General features: G+C 44.5%; 1 protein-coding gene and 1 long non-coding RNA gene across 2 annotated transcripts; one reads left to right on the top strand and one right to left on the bottom strand.

Annotated features, from left to right (window-relative positions):
* Positions 1-11002: 11002 nt before the first annotated feature.
* Positions 11003-12401, bottom strand: LOC136500436 (uncharacterized). Its single transcript, XR_010770025.1, has 3 exons — positions 12231-12401; positions 11905-12073; positions 11003-11178 (listed from the first exon to the last, which is right to left on the bottom strand). It is a non-coding gene; the product is annotated as an uncharacterized lncRNA (long non-coding RNA).
* A 2364-nt stretch (positions 12402-14765) lies between these two features.
* Positions 14766-17467, top strand: LOC136501532 (uncharacterized). Its single transcript, XM_066497056.1, has 4 exons — positions 14766-15003; positions 16146-16251; positions 16757-16905; positions 16987-17467. The coding sequence occupies exons 1-4, from the start codon at positions 14815-14817 to the stop codon at positions 17080-17082; spliced, it is 540 nt and encodes a 179-aa protein (XP_066353153.1). The 5' UTR covers positions 14766-14814; the 3' UTR covers positions 17083-17467.
* The last annotated feature ends 1839 nt before the right edge of the window (positions 17468-19306 follow it).

Below are 19306 nucleotides of genomic sequence, written 5' to 3'. Positions count from 1 at the left end.
GAAAGGTAGCCCTTTTTCTCCTAGTCGGAAGATGAATCTATTGAGTGCTGCCATGCATCCTATAAGCTTCTGTATGTCTTTAACTTTCTTTGGAGGTTTCATATCCATGATGGCTTTAACCTGCTTTGTACTTGCTTCAATTCCTTGGTTACTGACTAGAAACCCATGTAGTTGTTCTGATGGTACCCCAAAAACACACTTTGTGGGGTTTAGCTTCCACTGCCATGCTTTTAGATTCTTGAAAGTCTCCTCGAGGTCTTCTATCAATGATCTAGGTTCTTTTGTCTTGATTACTACATCATCAATGTATGCTTCTGCATTTCTTCCGACTTGACTCCCCAAGCAAGTTTGAATTGCTCTTTGATATATTGCCCCTGCATTTTTAGCCCAAAAGGCATTGATTTATAGCAATATGCCCCAAAGGGTGTAATGAACGAAGTCTTGCTTTGGTCTTCTTCTCTTAAGGATATTTGATGATAGCCTGAATAGCAATCTAGAAAGGATAACAGAGCTGATCCTGCTGTCGAGTCGATGATTTGATCAATCCTTGGTGGGACATATGGATCTTTTGAGCAATGTTTGTTGAGGTCTATGTAGTCGATGCACATGCGTCATTCTTTTGAATTCTTCTTCTCTACTAGGACCGGGTTGGCAAGCCAATCCGGGTTGATTATTTCTCTGATGAATCCTGCTGCCATGAGCTTGGTGATCTCTTTTTTGATTGCTGCTTTTCTGTCTGGAGTGAATCTTCGTAACTTCTGCTTAATGGGTTTGGACCCTTTGTTCACATCAATTATGTGCTCAGCCAACTCCCTTGGGACCCCTAGCATGTCTGCTGGCTTCCAAGCGAAAATATCTTTATTGTCCCGAAGAAAGTTGGTGAGCGCGAGTTCCTATTTGGGGTCAAGATTTGCACTGATGATTGTCGTCTTCTCCGGATCACCAGTCAGTAGGTCAATAGTCTTGGTAGAGGATTCTTTTGGTGGTGCGAAGTTGTTTGGCTTCTTAGCCGGTATCTTAATCTCATCTGGGTTCATTTCGTGGCCAGCATTGCAATCTCCTTTCCTTCCTTTATATCTTGTAATCTTTCGGATATTTGTACTGCTTGTACGTCGCAATCATGTGCTTTCTTTAGATCTCCTTTCAATGATAATACACCCTTTGTTGTTGGCATCTTGAGCAGTAGGTATGGATAATGTGGTACTGCCATGTATTTTGTTAAAGCTGGTCTCCCAAATATTGCGTGGTAGCATGATTCAAAGTCTGCAACTTCGAATTTGATGAATTTCGTCCGGTATTTATCTGGTGTGCCAAAGGTGACGGGTAGGGTTATCTGTCCGAGGGGCATAGCTGCTCTGCCGGGTACTATTCCGTAGAATGGTGTGCTTGTGGGTGTCATTAGACCTTCACAATCCAGATTCATCCTTTTGAGAGTATTTGCGAAAATTATGTTAAGCCCGACTCCTCCATCGATGAGTAATTTAGTTACTGCTACTCCTGTGATAGTCGGACCCAGTACTAGCGGGTAGCATCCTGCGTTTGCTGCACTGGTCTATTGGTCTTCTCTTGTGAAGTGGATGGGGTACTCTGACCAATCTAGATATCTTGGGATGGCTGGTTCAGCTGCCATGATGGCTCGGTGAGCTAGTTTCTCTTGTCTTTTGCTTCGTGTGTTAGGAACACCTGAAAATATCACCACTAATTGGCGTTGGGGTTCTTGATAATCTCCTTCATCTCTCTTTTCCTCCTTCTTGGATTCTTCTTGCTTTGGCTCCGAGTTGTTTTGATTTATGTTTTCTCTCTTCATGAATTGCCGCTGAAAAGTGCTGCATTCAACTAACTTGTGTCTGGCCCCTGGGTGTATGTGTGAAAGGTCCTAATGGCTAGAGGGGGGGTGAATAGCCTAATAAAAATTTCTACAACAACACTTAACCAAATGGTTAGACAATTATGAGGCGAAGCGAGTGTTGCGCTAGCCTACTCAAAAATGCAAGCCACCTACCACAATTCTAGTTTAGAAAGTGTCAATTCACACAAGAGCAATGACACTACCCTATGTTAGTGTGATCTCAAAGGCTAACTAAAGAGTCACACCAACCAAGCATGCAAGCTCTCACAACTAGCTACACTAAAGAGCTTGTCAACTAGTTTGCGGTAAAGTAAAGAGAGTGGTCAAGAGGGTTATACCGCCGTGTAGATGAATGAACCAATCAATCACGAAGATGAATAACAATGATGACCAATCACCTCGGAATCAATGATGAAGACGATGATTTTTACCGAGATTCACTTGCTTGCCGGCAAGCTAGTCCTCGTTGTGGCGATTCACTCACTTGGAGGTTCACGCGCTAATTGGCTTCACACGTCAAACCCTCAATAGGGTGCCGCACAACCAACACAAGATGACGATCACACAAGCCACGAGCAATCCACTAGAGTACCTTTTGGCGCTCCACCGGGGAAAAGTCAAGAACCCCTCACAATCACCACGATCGGAGCCGGAGACAATCACCACCTCCGCTCGACGATCCTCGCTGCTCCAAGCCGTCTAGGTGGCGGCAACCACCAAGAGTAACAAGCGAAATCCGCAGCGAACCACGATCACTAAGTGCCTCTAGATGCAATCACTCAAGCAATGCACTTGGATCACTCCCAATCTCACTATGATGATGAATCAATGATGTAGATGAGTGGGAGTCCTTTGGCTAGGCTCACAAGGTTGCTATGTCAATGAAAATGTGCAAGAGAGATCCCTTGAGCCGGCCATGGGGCTATAAATAGAGCCCCAATCAAATAGAGCCGTTATACCCCTTCACTGGGCAAAACGCGCTCTGACCGGACGCTCCGGTCATACTGACCGGACGCTGGCCCTCAGCGTCCGGTCGCCCGATGGACGCCACGTGTCACCAGTTTCAAATGCTGTTCGTCAGATTTCAACGGCTATGACGCTGACCGGACACAGCAGCTTCAACTAATCGGACGCTGGAACCTCAGCGTCCGGTCGTTTCCAGTAAGGTACCGACCTCGACCAGACACGTTCGGTTAAAACTGACAGGACGCTGGAACCTCAGCGTCCGGTCGAGTACAGTAAGGGTCGAAACCTAGTTTTCTTCGACCGGACGCGTCCGGTCCACCTCGACCGGACACAGCCAGCGTCCGGTGGTAAACCCTAGCACTGTACCAACAGTCAACGCGACCGGACGCAGGCAGTCAGCGTTCGGTGCTTCTTGATCCAGCGTCCGGTCACTGGACTGACGCTGGCATCAGCTCTGTTCTCACTTCTATCTTTTCCACCCTTGCTCCAATGTGCCAACCACCAAGAATTTGCATCCGGCGTAATAGAAAATAGGCATTCTATTTTTCCGAAAGCACCGAATCCCGCCGAAACCCAAACCCATCTCAACCCTGCAAACACCTTGTGCACATGTGTTAGCATATTTTCACAAATATTATCAAGGGTGTTAGCACTCCACTAGATCTTAAATGCATATGCAATGAGTTAGAGCATCTAGTGGCACTTTGATAACCGCATTCCGATACGAGTTTCACCCCTCTTAATAGTACGGCTATCAAACCTAAATGTGATCACACTCTCTAAGTGTCTTGATCACCAAAACAAAATAGCTCCTACAAGTTATACCTTTGCCTTGAGTTTTTTGTTTTTCTCTTTCTTCTCTTCAAGTTTAAGCCCTTGATCATCTCTATGCTATCACCATTGTCATGTTATGATCTTCATTTGCTTCTCTACTTGAAGTGTGCTACCTATCTCATGATCACTTGATGAACTAGGTTAGCACTTAGGGTTTCATCAATTCACCAAAACCAAACTAGAGCTTTCAATGTGACACGGCATGTTTTCTATGTTTTTCGGTGCTCTTCCTCGGTAGTTGTTACTCTGATAGTTGCTATTACTGTTGTAACCGCTGTTGTTACGGTTGTTGCTATTGTTGTAGTTGCCATTGTGATTGCTACCATTGCTATCATTGTCGTTGCCATTGTATCTTCTTTTGTTGTCTGTGGTTGCCACCATATTGTCCTGCCTTGGTCTTTTGTCTTGCTGTCTGTAATCGGGTCTTCTATTCTCTGGGTTGTCCCTAGCAAATCTGTGCCGAGTCCTTTCTTCTGACGAAATTAGCTTCTCAACAACCCTCTTGAAGTCTTCATTTGTTCTTGGGTTCTCATTGAAATAGTCCTTGTATTGCCAGTTTGCCCAGATTCCTTCTGCAAAGGCCTCTATCACCTCCCTATCAGTAATGTCGTGGACTTGAGCCCTGAATTCTCCAAATCTTCTATAGTATTCCCTTAGACTTTCTCCTCTCCTTTGCTTTACTCCTTTCAATTCGGCTACAGTCATTGGATGGGTAATAATGCCTATGAAGTTGTTGCAGAAAGCTTCTTGCAAGTCTTCCCAATACCTGATTGATCTTGGCCTCAATTTGTCAAACCATTGTAGCGGCATTGCTTCGAGGGCCATTGGGAAGAATAGAGCCTTGATGTCATCATCTCCTCCAGCTAATTCAATAGATTGGGAGTAAACCCTTAGCCATTGTCTTGGTTCGACTTTGCCATCATACTTGGAATGATTTGCTAGTTTAAACTTGTGCATTAGCTTTAAAGTTTGTAGTCTTCCTACGAAACAAGGGAATCTGTCATATGGTTCCGTTCTTCCATAATCTGGCAATCTTGCCCTTCTGTAATAAGACCTGTCTTCTTTTAACTCAGACTCTCCGTAGTCATCTTCTTTGTCAAATCTTCTTGATATTTCTTGGTAGCGTTGGCTCAATTCTGGTTTGTCTCTTTCTTGTTGCTTTGAATAGTGTTCCTTCCTTCCATTGATATCAGCACTTTCTACTGGTCCTATCCTTTGAAAATTCGATTTTTTGGGTGGCTGCTCCCTTTGTGGCTCCTATGGAATTTCTTCGTCGGGTTGTTTTCTGATCCCCCGACTTCTTTCTTCTGGTCTTCCTTTGCTTTCCTGTTATTCGTGAGGGTGTACAACTCCTTTGTTAATTCTTCAATTCTTTCCCTTTTTGTATTTTTTGTGGCTTCTTTTTCCGCCTTCTTTCTGTTGTATTCTGTTAGCTCCGCTTTGTATTTATTCTAGACTTGCTTCCTTTGTTTAGCCCGGTTCCTCCTTCTAGCTTTCAATTTGTTCTTCTTTAGCCTTGCTAGTCTTTGTTCATCATTTTCGTTGCTGTCGCTTTTCTCATCTGGCGAGATGTTGCCTTCTGATTCGTCTAAAGATTTTATATCTGGTATCTATGGTGGTTCCAAAGGTTGTTCTAACTGCTCCGCCATGTATACAGTATACCTCTTTCGAGCTCTTCTTGTACGGTATTCCATCCTTCGTTTGGTTGAGCTGTCTGTAGCTTCTGAACTAGATCCGAGTTCTTTTCCCTCTTGATAAGGTAGTTCTTCAACGCGCGTGCCAGTCTAGACTTTGCTTGAGGTGAAAGAACCTGGCCAATGCACCACACAATCTTGCGGGGTCACTGTCATGATCATCCCTTCTTGTGCTCCCTCCGGGAGTATTCTTCTTGCTGACTTCATCTTGTTTTGGGTAAAGTGTTGATAGACTGATGCCGCATTGCGTAGTCCGTAAGTTCCCAAGTTCTTTGAGTTATACGGGTCGTATCCCTTCGCGATCGTTGTTGTGTCTCCGAGTCCAATTAGGCTTGGCTCTTGTGCCGTGAAGATTGTCTTGGAATCGGGTTGTATCTCTTTTTCAGAGTCGGTTTCGTATCCGCTTTCTTCCTTATTCCGAGTTGTATCCGAAGTTGAGAGTTTCGTCATCTTCTCGGCGAGTTTGTATTGAACTTCGTCATCGAATTCTTTTTCTTCTCGGAGATAGGTACGAAGCTTGCTGTCGCCGTCAGCCTTGCAGATACAGGATCCGAAGACAAAGGTTGTTCCCACCAAAAAGGTCATCTTGAGGTTGAGGTCCGCCGAACTCTCGAGAAAAAATTCGTCGAAAGCCCCTACCTGGCGCGCCAGCTGTCGATGTTTTACCACCGATAGCCTGCCACGGGGGTACCCGGGACAGTTGTTCGGGCTTCGGCGAATAGCGAAATTCGGCGGTTACGCAAAGAGACTCACGATTTATACTGGTTCAGGCCCTCGACTTGGTCGAGTAATAACCTTACATCCAGTTTTGGCGTTAGCCTATTTGCGTTGTATTGCTTTGAGTATCGGGTATGCGTTCTCCCCTTACAATGGGTACCCTCACCAGCCCTTTATAGTCTAGGTGCTGAGAGGCGTTGTTTGTGTCCTATTCGGATACAAGGTCAGAGTCCTAAGCTACGCTTCGGATGCCTTTCCTTGTATAGTTTGAGTTGGAGTTTCGGTTTTGCACGTTGCTTTGCTCCGCGTTCTTCTTGGCGATTGGGCTGTAGGCCTTGTTACCAAGGCCTACCTCCCTACTGTATGGTCTATGGGGGGGCCGTAGGGTTCCCCATCGACAAATCTCATGCCTCAAACCCGAATAAAAACGACAAATGGCATCTTTGTTTCCCTCCACAACACTACAGCGCATCAATCCCTTTTGGAGCTCACCACATTAATCCTGTATAGATTTATCTCCTTGTTCTAAACGCATCAATTTCTTACGCAAGTCTCTATGATAAGGAGGAACAAAGCGATCATGCATAGCTACCTTAAGTTCTTCCCATGTACTAGGTAAAGCATCCTGTGCAGCAAGCCCATTCCACTAAATAATTGCAAAATCCTTAAACTCACTAGTAGCTTGTCGAACTCTATGATGCTCAGGCACAAGGTGGGTGCTAAACTTTTGTTCTACTATCATCTCCCAATCAAGATATCTCTCAGCATCATAATGACCAGAAAAAGATGGTATTGTGAACTTAATCTTAGCATAAGGATCATCGGGTACACGGTGATTATTACCTTGATGGTGGTGGACACCACCCATACCTATCGTGTTGCGGTGAAGACATCGTCGTAATCTTGCTTGTCGGAAGGCTGCTCGATCTATGTTCCCAATGGCATCATGCACCGTGTCTTCTGGCAAGAGACCATCGGTGTTGCTGCCGGAGACGTCATTGTTGTTGACCGTCACCAAGGTTTCTAACTCAGTAACCTTGTCGGTTAGCGTGGAAATTCATTTGTCCAATCTCTCCATGCTATTGCCAATGTTGAGTTCAATGAGTGCGTCAGTGACGACCTTCTTGACGGCCTCATTCATCCTTTTTTGGGCATCCTCTACAACAGCTTGTAGTTGCTCTTGGCTGACACACTCGCTGAAACCCTTAGGATTGTTATCTCTAGTCTGATCACCTCCTGCTAGTGTAAACACAAAAACAGGAACAAACGGTGAAAGTTATCCCTACCAAATGACTACGTGGTTGCAGTGGTGTCACTTTTCACAGCAAGTGAAAGCGTCTTACCAAGCTCTTACAAAGTTCTTACCAACGCAAGCAGTGGACGGTACAACCGGTGGCTGGTTCGTGATACCTATGATGTGAGGTAGTGGTACCGAGATTACAAGGCCCTTTTTCTATACTGATCTGAAGAGTTTGCGGAGCTTGAAAGGAACACAAAAAGTAATATGTATATCTAGCACACAAGTCAGTAACAGAAAGTAATGCTGAATTATAGTCCAAAGTACTTGTTCTCGTTGCTGGTCTATAATGCTTCAAGTACCAGGTGTGTAACAAACAAGCAAGTATGGTGGATAGCAACAGCAACACAAACAAGGAACCAGACAACACACGCAAACACAGCTCACTTTGGTCTTCTCTATGTGCTCCTCTAGATATTGTTCCTCTTTTCCCCTCTCTTTTTTTCTATTTTTTGGATTGTCGTTGTTTTTTGGGAAATTTTGACTTTTTTATTTTATTTATTTTTTTATATTTTTCCTTCACTTAGGAGCACAAAAAAAGTAACCACAAAAAATATGAGCTTAAACAAGTGAAAGACGTGGCCTGTGGAAAATTCAGAAAACTTGCTCAGAATCGACACAAACCTTGTGACCACGAAAAGAGGATCTTGTGACCACTTTTTGACCAATTTAAAAATCTCTGACCCCGCCAAAGCTAGGGATGGACAAATCCGAAATTTTTTTTGATCGATTTTGATATATGGAACGTCGAAATCGGAATTCGTATGTGAAAACTAGACCAGTTTTAAGAATTGGCTCGGAATTAGATGATAAAACGGGAACAATGTGCACAAAATTGGTCACAGCAGCAAAGATTTGATGGAAACGATGGGGGAAAACACACGAACTGGACTCTAACACGACCTAACCAGTAACAAGACCTCAACCAGGACACAAACTCAATATGACAGACTCTGAAACTAAAATATGCAAAGGCTATGGCGCGGAAGGTTCTAGGACAGGGAAAAAAATATGCCACTGGACTATGGGACGAAAGCGAAACACTCAAAACTAGAGAATAAAAGTGAACCTGATGGTATACCATAGCTCTGATATCACTTAATGGGAACGGGGATCCCGATCTTCCGTCAGGTAGAGGTAACTATCGTTGTGGCGGAGAATGACACACCGATCTAGCTTCAGATCGAAAGATCGAACCGTGCAATCTTAGCACCACAGCTCCTCTGGTTATCAACCGAGTCTCGGAACAGGTTGACCTCGCCAAGAAGGCTAATCCTTGCCTGTGCAATGAGAACACAAGCAAGAACAAGAAAGAACACAATCAAATTGCAGATGAATAATTAATCTCTTAAAGTTGGGGTCTCACAAACCGAAGAACGGCAAAACTGTTCTTGACAAAATAATCTAAGCAAAACCCAAAACCTAATGATGGCAGCAGCGTATGATTATAAAGGTCTTAGCGTCGTCGTCTACCCTGGACACGCCCCCTAATGGGCCCAAACACGATACACGGTCCAACGGACCAAAAGACGATGTCACAGCACCCTGTCAGATTATGGATGCTGACTTGTTTCGATGATTCCCATTGCTTCCGAAGAGCTTTTGATGTGAGACCACTTGTATTGGCTTCCTTATCAAATTAGCTTTCCATCCATACGTGGATCGTCGAAAACGGAGTCCGGATGCGTCCTGGGTGACCAGTTTAAGGCAGACTGATCTTAGAGGCCGAGGCAAACTCGAAATCATGTTGGACCGGGCCTCCGGTTCCTGTTGGACATCCTCGCTGGTCATCTTTGCCTCCACCATGTCCTCTAAGTCCTTCATGACCCTCTCCAATGTTCCTAAGCAAGATAACATCATTAGATAGTAGTCTATTCTTAAAAGTATAAAAAGGATCGCTTAAGAACGAGTTCACCTCTAAATTGAGTTGACGCATTCAAGCCCGGGTCATTGGACCTTGCATGACGGTTGGAGGATCAGCAGATACATCCGAAGGAGTGATGTCCTCATCAGACGGCGTCATCGACATGACCTCTACTCCCTCTCTCTCCTAGATTCGAGCACGGAGCACGAGCGACAGCCCGGCCATTCGCACACGGCCGACCGCTGCACAACACTGGGTCGATGCACTCGAGGTTATTCCTATTTTACTTGTCATACATTGATCTTTACACACCTTAATTAGCTTTGCATTACTGAAACATTGGAGTGAAATATTGCAGGCCTGACTGGAACAAGAAATGAGGCAACGTTAGGAGCTGGAGGACGGGCAGCAGAGGATGGCGGCCCAGCTGGAGGCCGAGCGGGTCGAGCAGCAGGCCCAGACGCAGAGGCTGACAGACATTACGGAGTTCCTACAAGGGCTTGGGCAACGTGTGGGCTTCTCTTTGCCAGCTGGGCTGTTGGTTCCACCTCCACCTCCGCGTCCTGCAGTTGCAGCTACTCCTGTGAGTATGAAAGATTTTTACTTTCGCTTGTGCTTTGCTTGTATGGCCTCTACCTTCCTAGATTAGCTATCCAAATAATCTTGTCTCGCATGCAATCTTTTCTCCTTTGTGCAGTCTCCATCTGACGGTAGTTTGAATAATCCACCTCATGCACCTCCAAATGATGGAGCTGGGCCTTCACCACAGTCGCAATGGCCGAGATGAGTGCACGTTGTATTTTTTTCATTTGTTGTTCACTTGGTGATGGACTTGTGATATACTTGTGATGCACTTGTGGACTTGTGATGGACTTGTGGATTTATTTGGATGAACTTAAGCACTTATTATTATATATGTGATATATATTATGATGGATGTGATATGTGCGGATGGATGTGTGGATGGATGAGATATATATGTGATGGATGATATATATATATATGTGTGATGAATGAGATATATATGTGATGGATGATATATATGTGATATATGTTTGTATGAATTTATTTGTTATGATGGGATGTAAAAAAAATAAAAATTGCCGTTTTGGGTCACTTTGCCGAGTGTTGCACTCGGCAAAGGACCTCGTTGCCGAGTGCTATGGTCACAGCACTCGGCAAAGCTGGAAAAATGGGCGCTCGGAAAACCATTTTCCAGCTTTGCCGAGTGCCATGACCATGGTACTCAGCAAAGAATTTTTTTTAAAAAAATTCAAACTTTGCCGAGTGCCAGCCAGGGGGCACTCGGCAAAGAATTTTTTTTAAAAAAAAATTCAAACTTTGCCAAGCGCCGGCCAGGGGGCACTCGGCAAAGAATTTTTAGAAAAAAAAATAAAACATCTTTGCCAAGGGCAGGATAGAGGGCACTCGGCAAAGATTTTTTATTTCTTTACCGAGTGCCTGCAGGGTTGGCACTCGGCAAAGCGACCGTCAACGGGGCCGGCGCCGTGACGGTCGCTTTTCTTTGCCGAGTGCCCCCGGGGCTCTCGGCAAAGAGGGCTTTGCCGATCAATTTTTTGCCGTGTGTTCTTTGCCGAGTGCCGCACTCGGCAAAGGCTTTGCCAATTGTAATTTGACCTTTGCCGAGTGCCTCAGGCACTCGGCAAAGAACCTGAATCCAGTAGTGACTGGATCATGTGGAGTGTTCTCCACTACAAATTTTACAGCAAAAAAATGGTCACACGTTCTCACAACGTATTAGGAGACAGGATTATCTATGTGCTTGTACCTTGCATCAATTCAAATGGCCTTGGTGCTGAAACTCAGTAGATTCTGAGACACCGTGCAATATGATCTGATGATAAACCCGTGTACTTCATGCAAGCAGAATGGTCTTGAGCCATTTTTCAGCACACCTCCACATCAAAATGAATCAAAACAAGTGGTTGCAGTCTGCCTGAAAACAGAGTTCAATTTAGCCTACTCGCAGATGCATGCATCCAACAAAAGTAAAAAACATGCGAAAACATGGATACGCAGATCTCTTGCATTGTTCAAGGAAAATAACCTGCAAAAACCTGATCGCCAAGAGTTATTTTCGATATATGGGGTTTAGGCCATCCATAATGATAAAAGTACATCATGATACGTACAAATATGCATCGGCAATTTGTATGGTTAGCAACTTGTAGCTTGAAAAAATAGAGAAGGCAGTCTGAAAACATGTATCGGCAGTGACGTGACAGAAAAATCATGAGTTCTCCGCGCTTCTAGTGTCAACCCCACGCGTTGCCGCAGACGTTATAAACTGTAAGCTGTGTGGTTGAATTGCAGATGGGGTTACCAATGATCTGGGATCCAAACTTCAAAAGGTAAATAAATATATAGAAGCAAGATTGGGCACTACAGAGTGTGAAATGGTAGTAAGGTACTGATAAGTTGGCCATGCAGAGGTTAACCATGAAACCTCAGTCTGTTAGAAGTAGATTAATATGAAAGCACACATAAGTAACCTAGATTCACAAATATGTTTTTTTTTCTTACAGCTAATTAATAAATTTACAATTAGCATCAATGAAGTAACTTGGATTTGAGACCATTAGGTGATGATGCTCCAGGGAGTGCAGGCCACGCAGACATCATATTATGCAAACCAGAGTCAAAGGTAGAATAGCAAACATACCAATGACATCCAAGTAAAATGTCAGGCATATAGCTCCAAGACTTCGGACTCGCGTTGCTGTACACATAAGTAAATCATGGATGTGCTGTAAACCAAGGCACACCATTGTAAAGAATGATGGAGCATATATATCTGTACAAATGGAGACTTTTTCCCCGGAATAGAAGGCCTGTAAAGACAACAGACGGATGAAAAGTTAGCAAGCAGACTCGTTTTGGGCATTGAATCGAACACTTGAAGGGAACAAAACAGCAAGGGTAGAGGAAACCGCAGCAGGGGAGACCTTACCATGCTCGGAGAGGAAAGAGAACGCAGGGAAGACGTACCTGAACTTCTTGAGAAGGTCGAGGCCGCGATAGAGTGCGAGGAAGGCGTCGCGGATGTTCTTCTCGGCGTGCTAGACCTTCTTGCGGTGGACGAAGGCGGCAGCGGGGTCGGCGCCCCCACACTGCGCCTCCGAGCGGATGTGGCCTGCGTGGTGCCCCTGGAGCAGCAGCGGGCGGCAGCGGCAGCGCGGGCGGGGGCGGTTCTGGCGCGGTCACCTGCGTGTGTGTGCGGTGTGTGTGGGCCGGCTGGGCCGGCGGGTTAAATCCCTCGTTTGTCGAGTGCCCCCGATCTGACAGTCGGCAAAGTATTTTTTAATTTTTTTTAATTCTCTGCCGAGTGCCACCTGGTCTAGCACTCGGCAAAGAGGGTTTTTTTTTTAAAAAAAAATTCTTTGTCGAGTGTCCCCGATTTGGCACTCGGCAAAGTATTTTTTTTATTTTTTTAATTCTTTGTTGAGTGTCACCTGGTCTGGCACTCGGCAAAGAGAGGTTTTTTTTAAAAAAAATAAATTTTTTTGCCGAGTGTCAGCCGTCCTGCACTCGGCAAAGATGCTCCTTTACCGAGCGCCAAACTTAGACACTCGACAAACCGTTTTTATTTTTTTTCTTCCTACCCCAAATTTTTTCTGTAGTCCTCATACAATACCTGGTACTCCATGTTCCAATGTGGCACATTTCTCGGACTTTTTCTATATTTCTTTAATTTATTTCATTTAATTGATTTTTATTAGATAATTCAAATTATAACTGCTAGTCATTCGAATAATGAAAAATGAATGGGAAAATGATATTCATGTTATTTAGTATAATGTGAGGCCGTATCTAGGAACAGACCACCAATTTCGAACATCTTGTTCACGAAACATGACCACAAACTTGTGGTCGAGTTGTTTTTAAATTCTATAAAAAGCAAACGAAGACCAAAAATCTTAAAACTTGTCGAGATGTCATGATATCATATGTGGAGGCTGTGATAAAAAAATAAGGAGGTTTCGCGCAAGTTTGTCACGTACGATGCTTACCACCTCGTCGGCCTCTTCACGAAATCATGAAACTTCTTCGGAGATTCTTCGGTTTGCAAGTATCGTACGTGACATCCTCTCTCCCTTTCCCTCTCCCAAGCATCGTACGTCGATCCTTATCATCCTCTCTCCCTTTCCCTCTCCCAACGTCGCGGCATGCCAGCGGCACCGCCTCTGAGCGAGGCGCTGGCAGGACGACGGCGCCCTAGGCTGTGGCGCAGCGCCGCCCGTGGGCCCTGGCATTGGTCGTCCCCGGCAACGGCGCGGCGCGAGTTTGCATAATGAACCAAACAGACGACCTGTTGGCGAGAGCTCAGCCTTTCGTCGTGTTTCTAGCCTTTGCTTGGGCTGGATATCGGGCCTGTTTCGCACAAACCGGAACTGATTGATATGTCGCTTCAACGCCTGCACTTCCACTCTCGTTTCGCAACGCCTGGACACGAAAATCCTTTCGCGGAGGGGAACGTGCTTGAGAGGCAAACCCAAGTGAAAATGCGAGCGACGAGATGGTTAATGGAGTATGTTTAAAACTCGAAAGGTTGTCGGACTCTCGCTTTTTTTGTTTTTTTTTTAATGCGCAAGATAGTGAGATGTGGCCATGTGGACAGCCTCGCAACATGATCAAGGAGGCAACCACCAACTTGCTCCGGTTCCAGCGCCGGGCGTGGCCAGCCGAGCGGGGGAGGAAGAAAGAAGTGAGGGAGATAGAGAGATGGAGAGAGCTGAGAGTGCCTCTCTATCCTCCCCCTGTCGCGCCAGGCGAGCGGGGCGTGGCGCTGCCGCACCGGAGTCGATGGTGCGGCAAGTGCGGCCACGTCAGCGATTAGAGCACCGCTGACTAGCCACGGTGGCAGCCCTGCTACGCCAGGCTGGGCACGGCGGCACAGTTTGGCCGCGCCAAGGACTTAGACGGGCCAAATGGGTTATATTTGAAAATGAAAAAAGCAACGGTGTTAATTTTTAAAATTGTTTAAGAAAAGGTTAACAATAAAAAATTCAACCAAGGGAGATGGGCGATTACAACTTAGCTTTTACAATATTATTTATGGCAGTATAATTTTGTGGACAATGATATTTTTTTACGGTACCAAAAATATATCAAGTTCACACATACACAGAATTATGCGTTTGGTACTATCCACAAAATTGTACTGTCCTAATTAAACCGTGCAAAAAAAATTGTACTGCCAAAAATATTCATGGTCCAAAAAATTGTTTTTTTTCAATATAATAAAATGGTACTATAAAAAAAACCTGTGCAATAAAATATATTTTTTAGAAAGTGTCGCCCTTTGTTAACTCATAATAATAGAATTACAAACACCATCAAGCGGCGGCGACAAAAACGAGCCTCAGTTAACATACTGATGTTTAAACGGGCCTCAGTTGGCAAGCCCATTTCCATAAAGCCCAATCAGGGAAGAGAGAGCCGATTGCATTGCAATGCAACTGCTGGCCTGCGGGCCCCAGAAAAGCAGGGCTCCCTCTTTCTGAGCACATCGGGCCCCAGAAAAGCCCAAACAGAGCAGAGGAGAGAGATCTAGAGCGAGCGAGGGAGAGAGATGGGCGACGAGGCTGCGGCGGCGGGGTCGTCGGTGCTCGGCCGCGCGGTGGAGGAGGTGCGCTCGGCCCTCAACGAGCACGCCGACGTTGTCGCCGACCTCTTCGGTCGCGTCTCCTCCGAGCTGCGCACTGGCTTCGCGCCCGCCGTCGACTCCTTCGTCGGCTTCTTCCACGCCGTCGACTGGAAGGTATACACACGCACGCTCGGGCTCGGTGCTGGACATCCATCCAATCAATCCTGCATGCCACCCTCTTCTTCCTCCCCCCATCCGTCATGATTGATGGAATGGAATGGAATCTCTATATTGTGCTTATGTGTGCGTGGATCTAGCTACGCTGCTATATATGCTTCATTAGATGCCATCAGACTGTTGGATTTGATTCCATGGTCTGAAACCTGCTTGCTGGAGGTTAACTGGTTAAGTGACGATGAATCAAATCAGCAAAGGGAATTATGGACCATGCCATTCCTTGTTCGAAAAGTAGCAATGCATAAAGGAGTAATCTTTATGTCCTTTGTTTGGCTTCCTTCTCATCAAATAATTCTGTATGCACCAACACTCATTTTGAGGAGCGCATCCCTCTTTCAACTCTTGGATCATTCAGGTAGCATGTTTGCTACTAATCCTTCAACCTACCCTAGGGGCTGCCATAAACTTTGGTGCACTGACAATCACACATAGATTAGCCCTTCTCGTTGAAATCGTGGTATAGTGGAAGCTATATATTGTTGATGGTACTAATTGTTATATAACATATGTGTAAAGTTCTAAGGTTTTTGCACAGAGGTTCTCCTGTTAACTTGCCTGAATCTCAACACTAATCCACACCAGAGCTAGGACAATATAGCATGCACTCCTGCCAGCGCGAATCCACAACGGAGCCCTGAGCTTGGCTTCCTAATTTTACTCATCCAGTGAACTGATTAAGTGTCTGTGTTAGTGGTTATGTCTTGGGGTTGGATCAAGCAGGTGTTGGGGAGGTGTAGACCATGTATCGGGCATCAAACATGTTCATTTTTAGTGCATAAACATTCCAGCAATATGTATCAGTGTCGCACACAGTGTTGGACACTGATACAACAATCAGCTGCCGTGTTAGTGTATCATAGGCCGTACACCTGAATTCCTAAGATAATGGGGGAAAAACAAAAACAAAGGGTTCATCCTGGGGTGAGCAAGCCATAAAAGACACCAAATGCACTGTGACGCAGTCTATGCTTGACAGCTTGTGAAAATTCAATACTAGTACTTCAGCATGGCCATTATTGTTTTCTTAACCATTTCTTTTTTGTCTCGTCAACTTCACCTATTTGCTTTTGTGTTTACAGGAGCCTTGGCTAATCAGCATACTAACTTTCCATGCCATTCTGCTATTGGTTACCATCATCTCGAGGAGGAATGTCAATTTCCAGCTCATCTTGTCAGCTCTAACATGTGAGTATCATTTTTTATTACCTTCTCCTTTTGACCCTTCAGAATCCCCATGCCATTATAATTTACAGAATGTGGAAGTCATTTATCACATTTGGTTATCGTTTGCCCCTTTCCCATACTGTTACAACATACCAGTTTGAAACATTATGTTATACCAACATTGAGTACTGATATTTCTGTATAATGGCTAATAAATGGGACTTCCCTACACATGATGTCTGGCAGCTTGTCTTAAAATCATCAAAGTAAGCCTGGGTTTGTCCGTGCTTAAACCTGTCAAGAACATTTTCTTTGGATGTATTAACCTTGTGGAGCGAACCCATAACACTGGATGCTCCCAAATTTGCACTTGAAGGAATGATTAGCATCATAGCATAGTTCATGTAACTAATGGAGTATGTGTGGAAGACCTTTGTTGGCTTTGTTCCATTCACATTTATGTACTTTTTTACTTTTAATATGATTGTGTGTACCTTTATAACCTATTCTGCTTGATTTCGTGCAGTTTCTGGTGTATTCCTTGCTGAGAGATTAAACACATTCTTGGGGCAAAACTGGAAGAGCTTCTCCACCCAAAACTATTTTGATCCCCAAGGCCTCTTCATTTCAGTCATCTGGTCTGGGCCCCTCCTATTGATAACGATCCTTATTTTGGTACTCACATTTCTCTGATCCTTTTTGTTTCTGTTCTCCATTAGTTTCGTTATCACTAACTGTTTATTTTAATGTTCATAGGTGAACACTCTTGTGACACTCTGCATGCTAATCGTAAGGTGGAAAAGGGCAGAGCTTAGGCATCGTGCTCAGCAGGCTCGTAACAAGCAGGACTGATCTTAACCTGCATCAATGTAATTTGGTGGCTAGTAGGAAAGTCGCTTTCTTGGTACAATTGGTCTAACCGAGAATCATGATCCTGGAACGATGTTCATTTAGGTAGCAGAATATAACATTCAGAGATGGTCAGATTTTGCTCTTGTGGACCTTTTGGTGCGCAGATGACCATTCATTACCCTGTGATATGTAATATTATCACGTCACATGATTTCTTTGAACGAGGACACTAGGCCTATGATATTGATGTGCCCATTTGTTCGATGCTAAACCTCGGAACTGCTTGATAGTTATTTTTTCTAGTTGTGTCGGGTTGGGTGCAGCAGCTTTCGATTGTTGATTACCTGAAGAATACTTAAGAACTGCTGAATTTTATCCATCTTCACACCCGTTGTAATCTGAAATCATCCCTCGAATTTCACTGCATCATGTGTTGATATAAGCTAGTTTCTGATGTTTCTGGCCACTTCAAAATCCTTTCTGGTTGTACTATGAACTGAATGATGCATGACATTTGTTATCAGCTTCGAGTGTGAAAGGGGATGCTTCTTGTTTGGCAGCCAATAAATGATATAGCGGTACAAAGCCCACCCGGGAAAGGGTATGCTTCTTGTTTGGAAGCCAAATGATATAGCTGTACAAGCCCAGCCGGTAACGAATGTACCTCAGGTTCGGCTGGGCTTGTACGTCGAACCTGAAGCTGTCAAGCCCAGCTGGCCGGTTTCAAGGTCGACGGCAGCACGCAGCAAATAGGATACCCAAGATGCTCAGGTCAATTTTCACCCCTATTTGGCCATATTTCGCCATTTTTGCATGCACGCTTTATATCGTGAATTTATTTGCTGGGCAGGGACTTAGAGCTTGCACTATTGTTGATTATAGTGTTTCTTACACCAATTACAAGTTTATATTTCTGAACTTCGTTATATTGGGCATATATAGAGGTTGCACCATTGCTTATTACACTTGACAAGTGAGGTACAATTTCTTTTAGACCACTTGCAACAAGTGGAGGTACATACACTAGTACATAAACAGGCTTTACTCCCAGTTGGAAAACCCCTTCAGTCCCGGTTTCCAAACCGGGAGCACGAATCCAGGACTAAAGAGCCACTCCTTTAGTCCCAGTTTCTCGCCTGGGACTAAAGGTACGTGGGCCAGCCATTTAGTCCCGGTTGGTATTACAAACCGGGACTAAAGGTTTTTTTTTTGTTTATATTTTCAATTGATGATTCGTTTTGGTTTTCGAATACGCATTCTACGCTGCTAATAATATACGTATTCTACACGTTTATAAGGTTCGAACATTTTGTACAACTAAAGTATGAAACTAACGTATATATTACATGCATATACATATATTGTATGTTATTTTATGTACATATAATATGTATATATATATGTATATATATATATATATATATATATATATATATATATATATATATATTACAAATAAAGCTTGCATTGTATATTCTATCATATCCTTGGGATAACAAATTCACTCTGAAAGGATCAAGATGCCCAAGAGGGGGGTGAATTGGGCTAATTCGAAATTCTCTTGCAATAAACAAATCCTACGGATAGCCTAATTAACCTCTTGTGCCTAGAAAAGTGTTTCTATCAAACTAATGCACAACGAACTCACAACCTATGTTCCAACCTTACTCTAGCAAGCAATTCTATGGATGTAAAACAAGTATTGAATTGCTCAAAGTAAATACTCAAAGTAAGTGCTCAAAGTAAATAGGGAGAGAAGGGAATGCGGCGATGTTTTGCCGAGGTATCGGAGAGTCGCCACTCCCCACTAGTCCTCGTTGGAGCACCCGCGCAAGGGTGTAGCTCCCCCTTGATCCGTGCAAGGATCAAGTGCTCTCTACGGGTTGATTCTTCGACACTCCGTCACGGCGAATCACCCAAAGCCGCTCACAACTTGAGTTGGGTCACCCACAAGCTCCGCCGGGTGAACACCGAACTCCCGATCACCACCAAGCCGTCTAGATGATGGCGATCACCAAGAGTAACAAGCACGAACTCTCACTTGACCACGCGAAGCCTAATGAGAAGATGGATGCACACTTTGCTACTCTTGATTTGCTAGTGAGGCTACTCTCTTGGATTCTCAAATCACAAACACCTCACTAGGACCTTGCTCTTCTTGGCACTCACAAACGTGTTTCTCAGCTGTTTGAATGAGCAAAAGTTACTTCACTCACGAGTGGAG

This window comes from Miscanthus floridulus, chromosome 13 (assembly GCF_019320115.1).
Source record: "Miscanthus floridulus cultivar M001 chromosome 13, ASM1932011v1, whole genome shotgun sequence".
Taxonomy (NCBI): Eukaryota; Viridiplantae; Streptophyta; class Magnoliopsida; order Poales; family Poaceae; genus Miscanthus; species Miscanthus floridulus.
Note: the sequence above shows the minus strand (reverse complement) of the source record. Positions and strands in the feature narration are given on the sequence as shown.

Excerpts from the sequence above, each read along its gene's own strand:
- LOC136501532 (XM_066497056.1), top strand. The coding sequence starts at position 14,815 with ATGGGCGACGAGGCTGCGGCGGCGGGGTCGTCGGTGCTCGGCCGCGCG. Across the intron at positions 15,004-16,145 it reads TCCACGCCGTCGACTGGAAG|GAGCCTTGGCTAATCAGCAT; the intron begins GTATACACACGC and ends TTGTGTTTACAG. Across the intron at positions 16,906-16,986 it reads TGATAACGATCCTTATTTTG|GTGAACACTCTTGTGACACT; the intron begins GTACTCACATTT and ends TAATGTTCATAG.